Here is an 18,772-nt window from a genome sequence, read left to right as displayed (position 1 = left end):
CTGTGAATCTCTTGGTTTTGCTTCTCTAGGTAGCTGATTAGCATTTATTTGTAGTCATGCATCTTTTTGCATCTTGTGTTGTTTTTCACCTCTTTGTAGTCATTCTGTATCTCTTTGTGGTCACTTTTGTCTCTCTGTGGTCATTTATGCCTCTTTGTAGTTTGATTCAAACAAGAAATAGTAGCAGTCACCTCAAACAGAGGCATTGGTCCAGGGGCCCCTTGGGCCTGTTCAGTAATCCCTTCATCTTCCCAGGGTTAATATAAATAGATGCATTAAAACATTTAGGCTACTTTGGAGGATATGAATTCTACAGTGACGTGGCTACAGCAGAAGTCACTGCAGCAAACCATGAAAATGTTTTTAAAAAGATTCTCCTCTCAAACTATGCCACAATGCTACATTGAGCAGATTGAAGCCTGCTGCTCTTTTTTCTGTAATTAGAAGTCAATTTTCTGACCATAATCTGTCAGAAGCCCCGTTAGCAGCCACTTTAAGATTAAGACTTTATTGATCCTGCTAGGGAAAATTACATTTTTTTCACTCTGTTGTTAGTTATTACACACAGAAATACACACATATGCCCAAGACCTATACATGCACTAATGGAAAGATGTCAAAGTCAGAGTAAAGGGGCTGACCATGACAGGCACCCTGAGCAGTTGGGGTTTTGGTGCCTTGCTCAAGTGCACCTTGGCAGTGCCCAGGAGGTGAACTGGCACCTCTCCAGCTACCAGTCCACACTCTGTTCTTGGTCCGCATGGGACCCAAGCCGACCCAAGCCGGTTCCCTTGGACTGTGGTATACTGCCACACCCCAATTACCTTATTGAGGTAATGTACAGGGTGTCCTCATGGCTTTCTTTGCCTCAGCTGCTTTTATACAGTCAACTGTATATTCTGAAATGTGTTTCTATTTGAAGAAAACAAGAGTGGCTTAGCCACATTTCTTTTCAATTTTTCTTTTTAATGTTGCATAAAATCAGATCTTTGCACTAGATCAATTCCAGAACAGAGAATCTGTTGGTATACAGCATCCTCTAGTGGAGAGATTGAAGACACTCATGCTTGTGTCTATGATTTGGTGAATCAAAATGTAAATTAGATAATTCCTTAATTTATTAATATAACATTTTATATCATGAATATTTGTTTTTGTAGACAGCTTTAATAAAATGTAAGGTGAGTTGTGGTTGAACAGTGCGATTACCAGGCAGGATGGCTTTTTTCTTTTAATTTTTAAACAAGGAAAAAGCAAACACCAGAAAGTGAGGCACCCTGCTTTATTAACAACTCCTACATTTTCAAAAAACATGTCTGCTCTCTAACACACAATATGTGTTGCCTTCTGTGCACTGCTCAACATTGATACTATGCAGTCCTTGTAAATATGCCATAAAATAACTTTTTCTAAAATTCTCATATCCTTTGAATGGTTTTTATATTAAAGTGTAGCAAGGAGCATCATGGTGGCTCGGTAGTTCCAGCTGTTGCCTCACAGCAAAAATAACCTGCATTTGAACTTTGACTCTGATCTTTAAAAAAAAAAATTACAACCAACCCTTGTGAGGCTTTAGCTGCTTTACCCCCCCCCCAATTAAAGACAGGTGTTCCACAGACATTTTAATATATCAACAATTGAAATAAATTGAAAAAGGTTCATACTGCTGTGATCATTCGACTGACACCAGTGGTTTTTGGGTGAAGCAGGCAAGTAACATTTCTGTTACCACAATAAATATATGTATAATAAATAATGTTTAAAATAAAGGTTTTCAGCTCAGCTAAAAAGCTCAGTTGTTGGTTACAATTCCTAACATGAGACACATTTTTGAACACACAACTACACAAAAGCCTTTTAAAATACTGTCAATGATGAAGTTTCATTCTGACCCCTGTCTACAGAGCTGAACAGAGTGAATGTTGCATTTTGGTGAACAAAAAGAAGATTCCATAATGGAAAGAAACATCACACAAAATTGTTTTAAAATATCCTTCTCAAGATTTAAAAAAGCATCAGCTAATACATCTCTACCCCCTCTTTGCTAATAACTGTTTTATTGGCATCATTGGGCAAAACTTCCATAATACCCTTTTAGCATATTGTAATTCAAGTAGTTTGAGCAATAAATACACTTTTGCACCTCCTCTTGGCTCTGTTTGCAGGCTTTAGAAAATCTAGCCCGTGACAAGAAGACTTTGGCCAATCACAGGTCATTTCAGAGAGAGGCTGTTCTACAAATGCAGATGCAGAGAGCTGCAAGAGGAGGGCTGTATTTTACTATTCTGGTGGTTTTTTCTCTCTCTTTTTTTGCCTTTTCCAGAAAACAGCCTAACCTAGCTTTAAAATCGTATTAGGAAACAATAGAGTGATACAAGGGTGCCATCTAAATGCCATGGTATAAAACAACAGCATCATCACTTCAGGCATGAGTGTCAGTCGGACATACAGTAACTTTCCAAAGAGTCAGTATAAAAATGTATGCTTTGACTACTCACTTTTTTTTACGATGTTAATTTATCACCAAACTTTCATTAATTCTGTCTCAATGTCCTTGTTTTTTTCCCTCATTTCTTCTCTTATAATGAGGGGAAATAAACATGCACTTTGGTTGATTCAACTTTTGTTTTTAGGGAGCATGTAATGAATCATTGTTATTCATCAGTGTGCACTGGACAGAAGCGCTGCTCTTCTTGAGATGTTTGTTGAAAGCGAAAGACAAAAAGACAGCAGAAGACAAAAAACAAGGCCGCTCCCAGATCGGGTAACATCATATGTGATGGGATCGCAAGTTTGTCCTGCTCAGATGTAATTGATCACTCACAAATGGCACATTCTGGGTAAAGAGGGATAGCAAAACCAAAGACACAAAGTGATAAAAACACCCAAAAGCCAGCAGCCAAACCTTTGGCACGACCAGTCAGTCACAGAGCGCAGGTACCACAGGTGGAAAAGTTCTGAATGCGTTCTTCGTGTGGCATTTTTTTAAAAGTACACTGCGCTGTGTCTACAGGATTGTCACTGTCTGCAAAGTTTCCCCTTGTCCTCAGGCTCTTAGATGTCACTATCGCTTTTTCAAGCTCAGTCTTGTTTTTGGATAGTGCAAACTGAAGGTGGACACATGAACCTCTGCTCACGTTAGCCTAGAATGACAATGAAGTGAGTCAGACTGTAAAGATGCTACCTGTTTGGTTTACTCAAAGCTCAGTCTCTGTTAGAACAACTCAAGGATGTAAAGCCAGATAAGATTTGACAAACAAAAAGCCTTGCATTAATCAAATTGATGCTGTCATTTAACTAGGTCTGTGTTTGTTATTACAGCTGATTCTCTACTCTCTAGAGAGCATGGATGGTCATATCCAGCTTCTGGATATTTACTGTGTATCAGGACTTTTATTTTTTGCTAAAAACATGCTAAAAACTGCTCTAATGTAACGTCTCTATGTTGAAGCCTGAAACCTCTTGTGAAGATTTTCAAGAAAAGGCAAACCAAAGTGTGTGTCTAAAATCTTATCTGACGGGACGGGGCGGAGGAGAACTTCTTTGGCAACTCAGGAGGAGCAGAGGAACCCTCAGAATAAAGAGGAACTAATTATGAGTCAAACACTGAAATCGGTTCTTGAAGAACAGGAGGCCGTTTTTCGTGTGAGTGGCATCAGAGGAGGCCGGCGGGTAACGAAACTTGGCGTAAGTCTTGTCGCTCTCTGATTGGCTGACCCAGGGAAGTTTGATTTTGGTTGCATGGTTGACAATGACGTCATCGCAAGAGCCCACGTGAAGAGAACCCAGGCCATCAATGAAAAACTCTGCAAAATAAATGCAAACAAAATGATTGAGCCAAATAAGATAAGATAAAATAGACTTTATTAATCCCACAATGGGGAAATTCCTTTGTTACAGCAGCTCAAAAGAAAAATTCACACACGTCAGTGTAACACAAATACACACATCCAGTCAACTCATTTTAAAGAGCCCCTATTATACTCTTTTCAGCGTCATATTTGTACTCTAAGGGTCTACTAGAATAAGTTTACATGTTTTGATGTACAAAAAACATATTATGTTTCTAATACTGCCCATTGCTGCAGCAGAGTCTGATACACTCTGTCTGAGCTCCCGAAAAGCCCAGTCTGCTCTGATTGGTCAGCTGGCCCACTCTGTTGTGATTGGTCAACCAAATTCAAACACGCCACTGGGCAGGCTTTGTACCTATGGGCAGCACATGTAAAAAAAAACTGGGCTGGCTTTCTCAATCAGTAACGTCACTATTTGGAATTTTAAACAGGAATGTGGGCGAGGCATTTTTAGGCAGTTGAGAAAAAGTGCTGTCTGTGGGATAGAAACTCCATTAGAAATATGCTTTCTTGTACTTTATACATCTATTACATACACAAAAAACTATATAACAAATCTATATAAAAATCCCAAAAAGCATAATAGGGGCTCTTTAATATAATTTGATTAACTTCTTAAACCTCACTGGGTTAGGGTCATTAAAGGTTTCATGTGGAATGTTTTCAAAGACACCAGATATGTCATTTATAGAATACATACAGAATACAAATTTGCTGGAACATTGCAGCCATAAAAACATGAAAACAGGGTGAAATAGGAGGATTTTTACAACCTAAAAGCTAAGGGGGGAGAAGTGTGAAACTGGATATTAGAGGACTAAATTGAAATACATTTTATTTAATGCATGCATTTAGTTTAATTATAGCAGCGCACTGATTCTGGGATGTTCTAATTAGAGAATTTCACAGTATAATTTCTACGAACAATTATCTTGGTATATTATACTATCTCAATAACTAACATAAGATATGAATCTTTAAAACATAAATTACTAAAACACTTAGTTGTAAAGCGAGCGTTGATGATTATGCAGCTGATTGTAATTGTTTTCCATCATTACATTTTTCAGATCCAAAGTGGAGCTCTGCAGAACATCTCTTTTTGAATCTTGCATGTGCCAAGTAAACTGAATTTTCAGTAAACTGAAATGTCAAGTGGGTTTGGAAGTTGCACTAGCTGTGGAGATAGGTCTGGCAATGCGAGACCAGGGACACACTGAATAAGCCAAAATTGAAAATGATCAAAGATGTCCGTTTGCATAATTAACTGCTTGATTATTTTTTTTAAGGTGTTTAAGGTTGTTGATGGAAACTACGGTGCCAAAATAAATTCACAAAACAATTCATGGAGCTGCAAACAGCAAAAAATATGAAAATAAAACAAAAATGTGTTACAATCTTCTTGGTACTGTAAATTGAATCTACAGTGGCTTTCCAAACCTGTGAAGCCAGTTTGACTAAGATCCATAATTTCACACCTTGTATAATTTCCTCTTAGTACAAAGTATCAGTATGAAGAAAACATTTAAAATACATACCTACTGTGTGCTCTATGTGCAGTAGTGTGGAATTGGAACACAGGTATTGCTTCTTTCACATCCTGCTCTGATACAGTATGTGTGTATTCACCATCATGTTGTTTCTTCTCTATGTGTGTGTGCATTAAGAAAATGTCTTATGTTCATTGTCATAAAAATGGAATGCTAAAACATTTGTATATTACATTGTATATAGTCATATCACCACTCCCATCTTAACTGTATTATATGAAAATAATTATTTCACTGTACTCACCCAGGTGAGCTACCCTTGCAAGGCGTGGGTCAAAGCCGACCTGCTGGACTTTGTCGGTGCGAGCTAGGAAGAAGTTGATGACCCCATCAGTCACAACACAGTTGGGGAAGCCTTGGATGACGTGATGAAATCCTCTCCTCATGTGTAAACAGTCACCTTCCTCCTCCCCTGACTCAATGGAGATGGTCTGTCTGTAGGTGGCAGTGTAACCTGTGGCCTCCCGTACCGCACCACCGACCTGGACACACACACACACACACACACACACACACACACACACACACACACACACACACACACACACACACACACACACACACACACACACACACACACATTGATGTCACTGACAGCAAACACACCAGACATTTAAAACAAATGGTTTATCCCTCACCAGATCCAGAGTGGTTCTCTCTAAAACATCCACCAGTTTTTCCAGCTTGGTGTTGGCTGTGAAGATGAAGTCATCATCCACCCACAGCACGTACTTAGTGGTCACCTGAGAGACTGCCAGGTTTCGTCCGGCAAACCAACCCTATGACACATGTCGCAGAGCTTATGATACCAAAGACCATCAATGTGAAATATAAAATACTTCAGTATGTGTCTGGCACTTCCCACTACCTTTCCAAAAGGCATGATGTAATGTTCGATGTAAGGCCCCAAAATTGTTTGGGGCTTTTCGCTGTCATCAGCGATTACTATAGTGACGGTTGGATAGTATCTTCTCACGCTGTTGATAAGATCTTGAAGCTTATCATAACGCAGGAAAGTCTTCGTAGCTATGGTTACGAGGGCACTGATGTTGTACTCTGCAGAGAAGTAAGATCAAACAATCTTTTTGATTTTTAGCAAATGATAAAACATTTAAAATAAAAGGCGGTTGTTCAGTGGTTAAATGACGGCATGATTAATAGTGTTGTGTTTTACCTCCTTTAGATCCTGTGTTATACAGTTTTGGTGTTACACCGTGACGAATCTTGATACTGAAGCTGGCTTGATGCCCCTCTGTCTCCAACTGCACTAAAAGACACAACAAAAACTACTTTTAATACATTTGATTAGTGTAATAGGATCTAACTGTGGCTAATAGCTCCATAGTTGTTAATATGCTGTTTGATGTAAGACATCTATACATACTGAATGTCATATTTTGTACCATCCACAAAAAGATTAATGCTGAAGAGTGTAACAGGTTGACAGACAATTCAGAACGGTAAATTTGGTCTTTGGTCAGGCTTTGTCACTGTAGATAGTGATCATTGATTTTAAGCAAAACAAGCAGGCTGTATTATTAGACGGCCTTCTAATCTCTGCAAATATATCCGAGTACGGAGAGTGCTGTCGCAGCAGAGCATGCGCCAAAAATCTTCCTTGATGATTATCTCTATGTGGTGACCAACTGCAGATGTGGAGACATTAAAGGACAAAAATAAGAAGAAACATACAATACAAATTATATGTTTTCTTTTGGGAGATATCATTTAAATCTCGGAATCACATCTTTAAAGCAATAATTTGACATTTGGGGAAATATGCTTAACTGCTTTCTGGCAGAGAGTTAGATGTCATGGTGCAGGGAATACAGGAACAGGGATTGGAACCAAATGCAGAGACTTGAGGAGGCAGCATAATTATTTCAGTGATTTAATGAAGATAAAGCTTACATGTGGTAAGAGCCTAAATAGGCAGTAAATTTGGCAGGCAGGTAACAGGCAACAAAACACCACATAGCACACAATGACAATCCGACAAAGGAATTAATGTGGACCGGTATGTGTAGTGACACATGTGGGTGAGTGGCTGAGCTAACCAGCTGCTGGCTGTAGCTTTATATTTACTGTACAGATATAAGAGTGTTATCAATCTACTCATCTAACTTTATACCCGTAAAATAAGTTTCCCAAAATTCCAAACTATCGCTTTAAATCTAATCCCAGATTACATAGCACTTGATTCTGTACATGAAAAGAACAGAAATGGTTTGGGTACAAATTAAAAGAAAGAAAGAAAGAATAAGAATAAGAAAGTCCAGAGAGAGAATGAGCCAAAGAAAAGCTGATTTTAGTGTGAGGCCTCACCTGTGTCTGCTGTGTTGGGGTGGAACAGTGTGTTTGTGTAGGTGACAAACTGCAGCTGTCGGTTTAGGTTTGGCAGGAGGCTGCTTGACAGACTCATGTGCATCTCGCCATCACCTTTGATTTTCATCCCATCCACCTCGGCTGCCACGTTTAGCATTCCCAGCGTGGCAGTGATGTTTATCTGCAGCGAGATGGAAAGAAAGGGATAGGTGGAATAAAAGCCCAGCCAATATCTAAAATATGTAAAAGTAAAGACAGACCTATTAAAAGACTTACTGAGTAGTGGTCTCTGGGAAGGCCGTGTAAGGCCAAGCCTGAAAGCATAATGATAACAATTAACAGACTTATACGCTACTACAGCCATTGGGATACATTTGATCCACTTCCTAAATTAAATAAAAATAATTAAAATAAATATATGCTTTCTAAAGAGTATAATACTTACTTTTTAAGCATTGTTTTTGCTTTTTTTTTTTTTTTCTGCTAAACATGTTAAAATGCTCTTTATCTCATGCAGATAAGTGAAATCCAGTGTGACTTTTTCTACACCAAACTGATAGAAGTCACATGAGCCAGTTCTAGGTTGGGTCAAGAAGTAGCTTGATGATCTATTAGCTGTAGTAGCCAATGCCTCAATTAAATAATTTAATATAATACAGCAACAATGTGCTACCCCAACATCCAGTTGTAAATGTTGGAAAACAATCTTATTTAACAAATAAGTCTTAATTGTTTAAACGTGTGTCCCACTCTATCTGAAGTCTTACCTGGGATGATGATTGTTCTCAGAGGTCGTACCTCAACCCCCTGTGTTGGATACTGTAAGGGATTGTTAGCCTCTGCAATAATGAGAACATCTGTAGGTGTCTGTGACCTGTGTGTGGGGGGGAATCCACATCAGGAAGATGTATACTGCAGCCTACACACAACATACTTTCACAAGCTGTTAGAAAAACTAAACAACTCTTCTTGTTTCTGTTAAATATTAAACAGTTTGCATGAAATAAAGCCCAAATACTGCTGATATTCTCACAAGATAAATCCTGGGAACTACTTCCTGACCTTGTGGGAGACAACATCAACTTTTCTATTATGACTTCATTTTCACTGATAGAAAAAGCTGTTGTAGAAGGCTTTGGTCATTTTTCTGTACTTTGCTGTGAGCGCTGTAAAATTGACTCTACTTGCAAATAAACAAACTGTGAGACAATTTCAGTGATTCTGTCCATTCCTTGATACATAATTATCACAACACAAGCATAGACAGGAATGGAATAAGTGGACAAATACACTTCCAGTGAGTTTTGCTCTTTGAAACCACAAACATCAGAGATAAGTCAATAGCAGCTATTAATAACTTTGTCACCTTGTGACTATCTTCTCCGGGAACCATCACCTTATCGTGGTGGAGAGGTTTGTGTGTCCCTATGAACCTGAGGGCTGTGTTGTCTGGAGCTTGGTGCTCCTGGTAGGGTCTCCCAAGGCAAAATGGTCTCAGGTGAGGGGCCAGACAAAGAATGGTTAAAAAATCCTATGAAAAATCAAGGAAGGGATGAAGTGACCCTGCCCGGAGGAAGCCCGGGGCCCCCGTCTGGAGCCAGGCCCAGATGGAGGGCTCGTCAGCGAGCGTCTGGTGGCCGGGTTTGCCACGGAGCCCGGTCGGGCACAGCCCGAAAAAGCTACGTGGCAGACATCCCTCCATCCCATGGGCCCACCACCTGTGGGAGGAACCGCTGGGGTCGGGTGCGCTGCCACATGGGTGGCAGTGAAGGTCAGGGGCCTCGACGGACCAGACCCGGGCAGCAGAGGCTGGCTCTGGGGGACGTGGAATGTCACCTCTCTGTGGGGGGAAGGAGCCGGAACTTGTGCGGGAGGTGGAGCGCTACCGGTTAGATCTGGTGGGGCTTACCTCTACGCACAGTCTTGGTTCTGGAACCATACTCCTGGATAGGGGTTGGACTCTTTTCTTCTCCGGAGTTGCCCAGGGTGTGAGGCGCCGGGCGGGTGTGGGGATACTCACAAGCCCCCGGCTGAGCGCCGCTACGTTGGAGTTTAACCCGGTGGACGAGAGGGTCGCCTCCCTACGCCTGCGGGTTGTGGGGGGGGGGAAAACTCTGACTGTTGTTTGTGCATATGCACCAAACAAGAGTTCAGAGTATTCGGCCTTCTTGGAGACCTTGAGTGGAGTCCTGCATGGGGCTCCAGTCGGGGACTCCATAGTTCTGCTGGGGGACTTCAACGCGCACGTGGGTAATGATGGAGACACATGGAGAGGCGTGATTGGGAGGAACGGCCTCCCTGATCTAAACCAGAGTGGTTGTTTGTTGTTGGACTTCTGTGCTAGTCATGGATTGTCTATAACGAACACCATGTTCGAACATAGGGATGCTCTTAAGTGTACTTGGTACCAGAGCACCCTAGGCCAAAGGTCAATGATCGATTTTATAATCGTTTCATCTGATCTGAGGCCATATGTTTTGGACACTCGGGTGAAGAGAGGGGCGGAGCTGTCAACCGATCACCATCTGGTGGTGAGTTGGGTCAGGGGGTGGGGGAAGACTCTGGACAGACCTGGTAAGCCCAAACGGGTAGTGCGGGTAAATTGGGAACGTCTGGAGGAGGCCCCTGTCCGACAGACTTTCAACTCACACCTCCGGGCGGAGCTTTTCATGCATCCCTGTGGAGGCTGGGGGCATTGAACCCGAGTGGACAATGTTCAAAGTTTCCATTGCTGAAGCTGCGGTGAGGAGCTGTGGTCTTAGGGTCTTAGGTGCCTCAAGGGGCGGTAACCCACGAACACCGTGGTGGACACCGGTGGTCAGGGAAGCCGTCCCGACTGAAGAAGGAGTCTTTCCGGGATATGTTATCCCAGACGACTCCGGAGGCAGTTGCAAGGTACCGAAGGGCCCGAAGGGCTGCAGCCTCTGCCGTGAAAGAGGCAAAGCAGCGTGTGTGGGAGAAGTTCGGAGAAGACATGGAGAAGGACTTTCGGTCGGCACCAAGGTACTTCTGGAAAACCGTTCGCCACCTCAGGAGGGAGAGGGGAACCATCCAAGCTGTGTACAGTAAGGATGGGACGCTGTTGACCTCAACTGAGGAGGTGATAGGGCGGTGGAAGGAGCACTTTGAGGAACTCCTAACCCCGACTAATACGCCCTCTATGGTAGAGGCAGAGCTGGAGGATGAGGGGGGATTGGCATCAATTTCCTGGTGGAGGTTGCTGAGGTAGTTAAACAACTCCACAGTGGCAAAGCCCCAGGAATTGATGAGATCCGTCCAGAAATGCTAAAGCTCTGGGTGTGGAGGGGTTGTCTTGGTTGACACGCCTCTTCAACATTGCGTGGAAGTCTGGGACGGTGCCTAAGGAGTGGCAGACCGGGTGGTGATTCCCCTTTTAAAAAGGGGGGACCAGAGGGTGTGTGCCAATTACAGGGGTATCACACTTCTCAGCCTCCCGGTAAAGTCTACTCCAAGGTGCTGGAAAGGAGGGTTCGGTCGATAGTCGAATCTCAGGTTGAAGAGGAACAATGCGGATTCCGTCCCTGGTCGTGGAACAACGGACCAGATCTTTACTCGCAAGGATCCTGGAGGGAGCCTGGGAGTATGCCCAACCAGTCTACATGTGTTTTGTGGATCTGGAGAAGGCGTATGACCGGGTGCCCCGGGAGATACTGTGGGAGGTGCTGCGGGAGTACGGGGTGAGGGGGTCCCTTCTCAGGGCCATCCAATCTCTGTACGACCAAAGCGAGAGCTGTGTCCGGGTTCTCGGCAGTAAGTCGGACTCGTTTCAGGTGAGAGTTGGCCTCCGCCAGGGCTGCGCTTTGTCACCAATCCTGTTTGTAGTATTTATGGACAGGATATCGAGGCGTAGTCGGGGTGGAGAGGGGTTGCAGTTCGGTGGGCTGGGGATCTCATCGCTGCTTTTTGCAGATGATGTGGTCCTGATGGCATCATCGGCCTGTGACCTTCAGCACTCACTGGATCGGTTTGCAGAGTGTGAAGCGGCTGGGATGAGGATCAGCACCTCTAAATCGGAGGCCATGGTTCTCAGCAGGAAACCGATGGAGTGCCTTCTCCAGGTAGGGAATGAGTCCTTACCCCAAGTGAAGGAGTTCAAGTACCTTGGGGTCTTGTTCGCGAGTGAGGGGACAATGGAGCGGGAGATTGGTCGGAGAATCGGCACAGCAGGTGCGGTATTACATTCAATTTATCGCACCGTTAGATCTAAAAGAGAGCTGAGCCAGAAGGCAAAGCTCTCAATCTACCGGTCAGTTTTTGTTCCTACCCTCACCTATGGTCATGAAGGCTGGGTCATGACCGAAAGAACAAGATCCAGGGTACAAGCGGCCGAAATGGGTTTCCCTAGGGAGGTGTTCCAGGCACGTCCAGCTGGGAGGAGGCCTCGGGGGAGACCCAGGACTAGGTGGAGGGATTATATCTCTAACCTGGCCTGGGAACGCCTCGGGATCCCCCAGTCGGAGCTGGTTAATGTGGCCCGGGAAAGGGAAGTTTGGGGTCCCCTGCTGGAGCTGCTACCCCCGCGACCCGACCCCGGATAAGCGGATGAAGATGGATGGATGGATGGACCTTGTGATTATATTCTTGGCTGGAAAAAAAATATTGTGCAGAAAAACCTTTCAATGTTAAAAAGGTATCAAGGGATCCAGTACAGGAAAGAAAAAGAAATCGAAAAGAAAATGACTAATATGATTTTTCCATTTTGATCTAGTTTTTTGCGATGGAATAGTTAATCCTGAGTGGCATCAAACTACAACAGGTGAAGAGGTATAGTATGAGAGTTGATAAGAGAGCATCAGTGACTTTCTCCATGTCAGAGAGAGAGACAGAAAGGTTGCGATCTTGATCCAGAGATGACTGAATCTGGATTTAGTCAAATAAAGCCACATTAAAATGATATTCAGTGAGTGTCCTTCTAGTAGTGCTTCATTAAATACTACACCAATTAGATGACATTCCATCGTTATCTCTTCTGGTAACATTTGACAACTTTGTTTTACGGTGACGATTACCTCTCCTGGAAACTCTTGTACTCTTTGGCCCGTCTCCTCTTCATTTCCTCCAGCTCAGAGGCCTCAAAGGCAGTGTGCAGCGGGTGAGCTGACACCCGCGGGAACAGAAGTTGGGCGAAGGGCAGGTTTACTCCTCCACTCTCACCCTCACATACGCATCCGTTACGTGCCAACAAGCTGGATGGATCATCGGAGACACATGCATGTGAGGAAATCAGGTTTTAGCTGAGCTCTGTTGTGCTGAGGAGTTTATAGATGGAAATAAATAAACAGGTTAAAAAAATGAATTACCTTGCCACATTGTCCCTCATGTGAAAGGGGATGTTGCCTAATCGGTGGTCTGGTTCTGGGAGCCTCTCCTCCAGATGCCTCTCTACTACTGGCCCCTGTCGCTGCCACACATCCACTGTGGTGTAAGCCCGAGTGGGCCACGAATGGAGGAGGGCCAGTACCAGCACCACAGACACTAGGATGGCGAGCAACACTGTCTTTCTCAGGGAGCGCATCCTGAAACCTGATGCAGACACATGTATGTTGAAAGACTGATTGTTGTAATTATACCTACTGTCCACACTTGCCATAGAGAGATCCACTTTAAAATTCAGTCTCCAATTTAAGTGGATACCTTCAAAAGTTACTGTCAGTTTTGTGTGTTACTATCTCTCCACCACAGCTCAGCAAATAAACACTGTCTGGGGAAACAGCATGTTGTCCCCCCTATCATAAATATGAACATAGTATGTAAGAGAGACTCTGGAATCAGAGCTGCGGCGCAATCTTACATGCCCTGTGGTTACATTTATAGTGGAGCCACCGAGGGGAGCAAAGGAAACTGATGTCGAAGCATTTATTAAATGAAGAACTGCACTCTACATCCTAGATCCACATGTCCACAGCTCACCTTACCTCCTCATAGGCTCTAGATCTGCACTAGTGTCCTAACCGGAACACTAAATCGGTTTCAGCCAATTCATATAGCCTTATTCAATTTTGTCAAAATGTTCCATTGTTTTTCTTTTTCAGCTATGGAAAGATGTTAAAGGTACAACCCTAAGGAAAAGGATGCTTTCATTACAATCTCTCAATATATACTCCTGTTTGTTTTGCTGTGACATAAATGTAATGACAATGCTAATTTATTATGCTTTCACCATTCATGACCAAAATTGTTCTGTCCATACAGACATCTTCCTGTACCTGTCTATGTGGAATTGCAGTCTGTGGCTACAAGTTATTACAAACACCTAAAATAAGTGTTAAAAAATGTATATATGGTTTGTAAAATTAAAATCGTATACCCAATAAGAAAATTCCTTAACTTCTCTTCTCTTTAACTTCTCCTCTCTTTATTTCCAGACCTACATGTGTGTTTAATAAGTAGGAAATTTACCTAAATGCCTCTATCCAGTCAGTAAAAGGACATCCTCAGTAGGCACCTGCATCTCCAGAAACAATGTAGATAGAAATGAGTTAGCACCTTCCCCATCTGGAAACAAAAAGAAATAAGCCAAATGAATTATAAAATATAGGGTATAAAATCATAACAACATCAAAGACTAGCTCCAAAAGAAGTATAAATGATATGCAAAACTCCATGACGCAATTGCATTATCAAAAAAACACAGTTGAGCGTCCATATGCTTCATCAGCTGCTTGCGTGCTACAGCCCCCAGGGGAAATCCTGCAGGGGGTGACCAATTTAGCTTTATTGTGGTAAGATAGAAAAAAATCAATAGGATCAGACCATCAGAACATATCTCAAATGAACTGGTTTCTCAAAGTGCTGCTTTAAAAGCACTTCTTCCTGGTCTAGTAGTGATGTCAGATACACCATATGTGCATTATATATATAGCCAAACTTATATTTACTAAACTCGCTAGTGTCACTTCCTTCACAGTTGCAGACTCAAAAGAGAGTGGCATTTGGATATGTATGTGGTCCTGTCTGTATAAGATCAAATACGATAGATTTCTCTCCAAAACTACATCTTGAAAATACATTTTGAGTACACAACAAATTAGAATTACTGAAATGTTCATCCAATAACAGAAGAAAATTGTACTGTATTCACTTTACAATCAGACCTTTAGTTTCAGCCTTCTCTTGCCTAGATAAACTGTATGCCCCAGTATACTAATAATCTCTAATTATCTTAGCTGTAACAAACACATGCAACATTAAACAAAGAAACACACGAGCATGAAATAACAAAATAAGTAAAAGCATACAAATCCATTATTATGCATCACAAAACTCTTCAAATGTACAGCTTTTAACAATTTAGTGGTTAAAACAAACCATTTAATAACAGATTGTTGTAAAAAGATAGCATGATATGATCATATCCAAGATCAGATAAACATAATATTGAGTAATTACTCAGCTCAGGCTATAGGCTACAAACCGAACAGCAGGAATATAAAGGATAGGAGGAGTATAAGTGTGAACTGTGTTCTGTTAAGCTTGCTAATTCAACCACACAGTCCTTATAGTGGCAGTCCTATCGCCCTGATAATAGGCTACATTTATACTGTGCATGATAATTAGCTTAGATGGTGGAACCATTCTTACTACAGTAACTGGGCTGTTCAAGAGAAGTGAGAGAGATAATCTAAATCATGAGGAAATGTCCACAGCGAATCTGAACCAAAGTGTATTAGTTGCCCTGCTGTTTTTAATTAACCTAAAATAAGCCTATGAGGAGATAAGGAGAGCTGTGGACAGACATAAGCAGAGCTCTGTGGGACCCTCCCAAAGTGCGAGTGACAGATTCGTTGCCTCTTTCAGATTCTTAATATTAAATCACCGCAATTTTATTCTGCATCAACACTCCTCCTTACTCCCCTGCATCTTTAAACATAATAAAAATGCCAAAGTAATGCAATAATCTGTCAAGCGAACAAAAATGTCTGGAGATAGCCTAATACGATCTTTCAGACAGGCCTAGGCAATAGCCTACCATTGTCGTGAATAAGACTGCAGAAAAAAATAAATCATGCACTCAAAGCTTGATGTTTCTTTCGATTACATTCCTTACATGAGAAAGACATCTTCTCCAAAACGAATATCTATTGTATTCAACTGCGGTCGAGCCAGCCGACACTCAGATCTCCGTGGTCAAATCAGCCGACGCTGAAATTGTAGTGCACTCATATACTAGTACTTTTGGTAAATTCAGTTACATTAAACGGCGCAGATCGACGCAAAGTTAGCGGTAAGATACACATGGAACTACTTTCGGTTTTCAAAATAAGGTGTTAAGAAAGTTTATATATAAAGTACACATAAAAAAAATGATTGGATTATATTTACAATAAATTAAAACGAACATTTTACTGTATACATTTTGAGATTTTACAAAGTAATCGTCTCACATGTCTACCATAAAATGACTTCAAATCTGAAAGTGTAGGTGCAATTAAACGATGTTGCTCCATAATTCCAGGCAATGACTGATATATTTGAGTATGGGACATCTTTGACTACACCCATACCGAAATCACACAATTTTACTGTATAAATATGAATATTTTTCAAAGTAAAATCCAATACCTCTACCGTGAAATGACTAATAATATGAGACTGTAGGTGCTATAAAAAGACACCGGCATATACTACACCAGAGTACTTGCATGTTGGGATGACAGTTATCCTTCTGTGTTCATCACAGTCTTTAAGAAAAGCTGCTTTTTGCAATTATCTGCAGCACGCTATTCTCTCTATGTCCTTTTAGCTCTACTTTCCCTTGCTCATTTCACAGTTGATATTAAGTAAAACTTTTCATTTTGCAGATTAGCAACCAATCAATTTTTTTTTTAAACTGTGACTATGACAACTGCAATTGAAACATTTGGTTAAATTATGTTAAAGCTTGTTTAAGGCCTGCATTTGTGAAAAACAATTATATTAAACAATATTGGACAGCATGACGCTCTGTCTTTTCAATTAAAAGTGGTTATATATTGACTTTTACAGATTCAGTGTGACAGCTGTTGCCGGTGATTTCATGCTCAGTGCCTACAGATGGACACAGCACAGCGTGATGCTGCGAAGACAAGTGATTGGAATTGCTGTCTGTGTAGAAAAAAAATGCAACATACAGTATGTGCTGTGTCTTTGTTTTACACTATAGTGGTCCTCTATGTTAGCTAACAGTGCTGTAAATACAGTGTACGTGAAAAAGGGAGTGTGTTCCTTTCGTATAAAGTATCCAAGGTACATGGATTAAAATAAGTACTGTTGACTTCGTAAGTGTAATCTAAGTGGCCATCTGGAATTTGGGCAAATGCCAGAATGCCTATGGGCCATTACTGATAGTATGTCTTTGGTTAATTTTGTGTTAGTTATTAAAGTCATTTTATGCATGCAGCCACAGATATTCAAGATTGTACTGAGGCGAGGTGCGTGGAAAGATTCACTCGGAAGGCAGAGTTACTAATTTCCAAGCTTAGGTTATTGACAAAAATAGGGCCGGTGTGTTGCAAATGCCAGGGCCGTTTTTTGATCTCAGTCCGTCACTGAGAGAGGGGATATGTATACTACAAAGAAAGTAATGTACTATTACAAGATCAGTTTATGAGTGAAAAGTGCACTGGTGAATAATGTAATAAAGATTTTCAATATAGACCTAGTATAACAACAACAGTGCCATTGCCAAGCTCCACAACTTTGTACACTCAGATAATGGCCCTGGTAACTAGAAGAACCCTAACCCTAGACTAGAGGGGGGAGGCAGCCATTCTTTATTTCCCACACCCCTGCTTCTGGCGCGCTTGCTTAGACTACACAAGCAATGTCTTTTTACAAAAACTCAAGTTTCAGAAATACACAGTAAACATGTTTGATTTTCAGTAAGGATGTAGTGAAAGATGTCCTGTACTCAAATATATCAGTCATTGTCTGGAGTTATGGAGCAGTCTTTTTATATGACCTCCAGTTTCATATTTGTAGTCATTTAACGGTAGAGGTATGGGATTTTACTTTGAAAAATCTCCATATTTATACAGTAAAATTGTTTGATTTTCAGTATGGGTGTAGTCAGAGATGTCCTGTACTCAAACAAGCAGTATCAGTCATTGCCTGGAATTATGGAGTAAAGTCTATTTATAGCGCCTTAAGTTTCATATTTAAGGTAATTTTCCAGTATAAATGTGGGACATTTACTTGGTAAAATCTCCACAATTATACAGTAAAAATGTTTGATTTTCAGTAAGGGTGTAGTCAAAGATGTCCTGTACTCAAATATATCAGTCATTGTCTGGAATTATGGAGCAAAGTCTTTGTATAGCACCTCCAGTTTCGGATTTTAAGTCATTTTGCCGTAGAAATGTGGGACTTCCAAAAATCTCCAGAATTTTACATTACATTTCATTTTCAGTATAGGTGCAGTCAGTGATGCCCTTCATTCAAATATATCAGTCATTTTCTGGAATTATGGAGCAACGTTGTTTATTGCACCTACAATTTCAGATTTTAAGTCATTTTATGGTAGAAATGTGACAATTACTTGGTAAAATCAAAATCAATTTCTTGTTAATATAATCTAATAATCTTATTTGTATGTGTCCTGTATATATATATATATATATATATATATATATATATATATATATATATATATATATATATATATATATATATATAAACTTTCTTAACACCTTATTTTGAAAACCAGAAGTAGTCCCATGTTTTTCTTGTCGCTAATTTTGCTAAGACCGTCGAGCTGCTCCGTTTAAAGGCATTTACCAAAAGTACTAGTATATGAGTGCACTACAATTTCAGCGTCGGCTGATTTGATCACAAATGCCATAAAAATGGCGTGCAGAATACATATACATATAACGGCTATTATTATTCCAGACAAATAAGAACAGGGAGCTCACCTCAGTTCAAAGACGCACAATGTAGCCTGTTTACCTCCCCCTGCACGGAGGTCGCCTCCCTTAATGAATTTATTCCTGTGTGGACTTGCAAATGGAATTAGATGTGGAAAAATGGAGCTGCTAGGAGAAA

General features: G+C 41.2%; 1 protein-coding gene across 1 annotated transcript; it reads right to left on the bottom strand.

The window, feature by feature from the left end:
- Positions 1-1,266: 1,266 nt before the first annotated feature.
- Positions 1,267-15,897, bottom strand: b4galnt1b (beta-1,4-N-acetyl-galactosaminyl transferase 1b). The gene is made up of 12 exons (XM_078248381.1): positions 15,798-15,897; positions 14,150-14,245; positions 13,051-13,273; positions 12,760-12,936; positions 8,497-8,603; positions 8,006-8,043; positions 7,730-7,910; positions 6,579-6,671; positions 6,273-6,460; positions 6,043-6,183; positions 5,649-5,886; positions 1,267-3,806 (listed from the first exon to the last, which is right to left on the bottom strand). The coding sequence occupies exons 3-12, from the start codon at positions 13,263-13,265 to the stop codon at positions 3,589-3,591; spliced, it is 1,596 nt and encodes a 531-aa protein (XP_078104507.1). The 5' UTR covers positions 13,266-13,273; positions 14,150-14,245; positions 15,798-15,897; the 3' UTR covers positions 1,267-3,588.
- Between the last annotated feature and the right edge of the window lie 2,875 nt (positions 15,898-18,772).

Source organism: Sander vitreus, chromosome 4, assembly GCF_031162955.1.
Source record: "Sander vitreus isolate 19-12246 chromosome 4, sanVit1, whole genome shotgun sequence".
NCBI classification, from domain to species: Eukaryota; Metazoa; Chordata; class Actinopteri; order Perciformes; family Percidae; genus Sander; species Sander vitreus.
Note: the sequence above shows the minus strand (reverse complement) of the source record. Positions and strands in the feature narration are given on the sequence as shown.

Coding starts and splice junctions, on each gene's coding strand:
- b4galnt1b (XM_078248381.1), bottom strand. CDS start 13,265: ATGCGCTCCCTGAGAAAGACAGTGTTGCTCGCCATCCTAGTGTCTGTG. Junction 8,044..8,496: donor GAGAACAATCATCATCCCAG/GTAAGACTTCAG, acceptor TTATGCTTTCAG/GCTTGGCCTTACACGGCCTT. Junction 5,887..6,042: donor AGAGAACCACTCTGGATCTG/GTGAGGGATAAA, acceptor GTGTGTGTCCAG/GTCGGTGGTGCGGTACGGGA.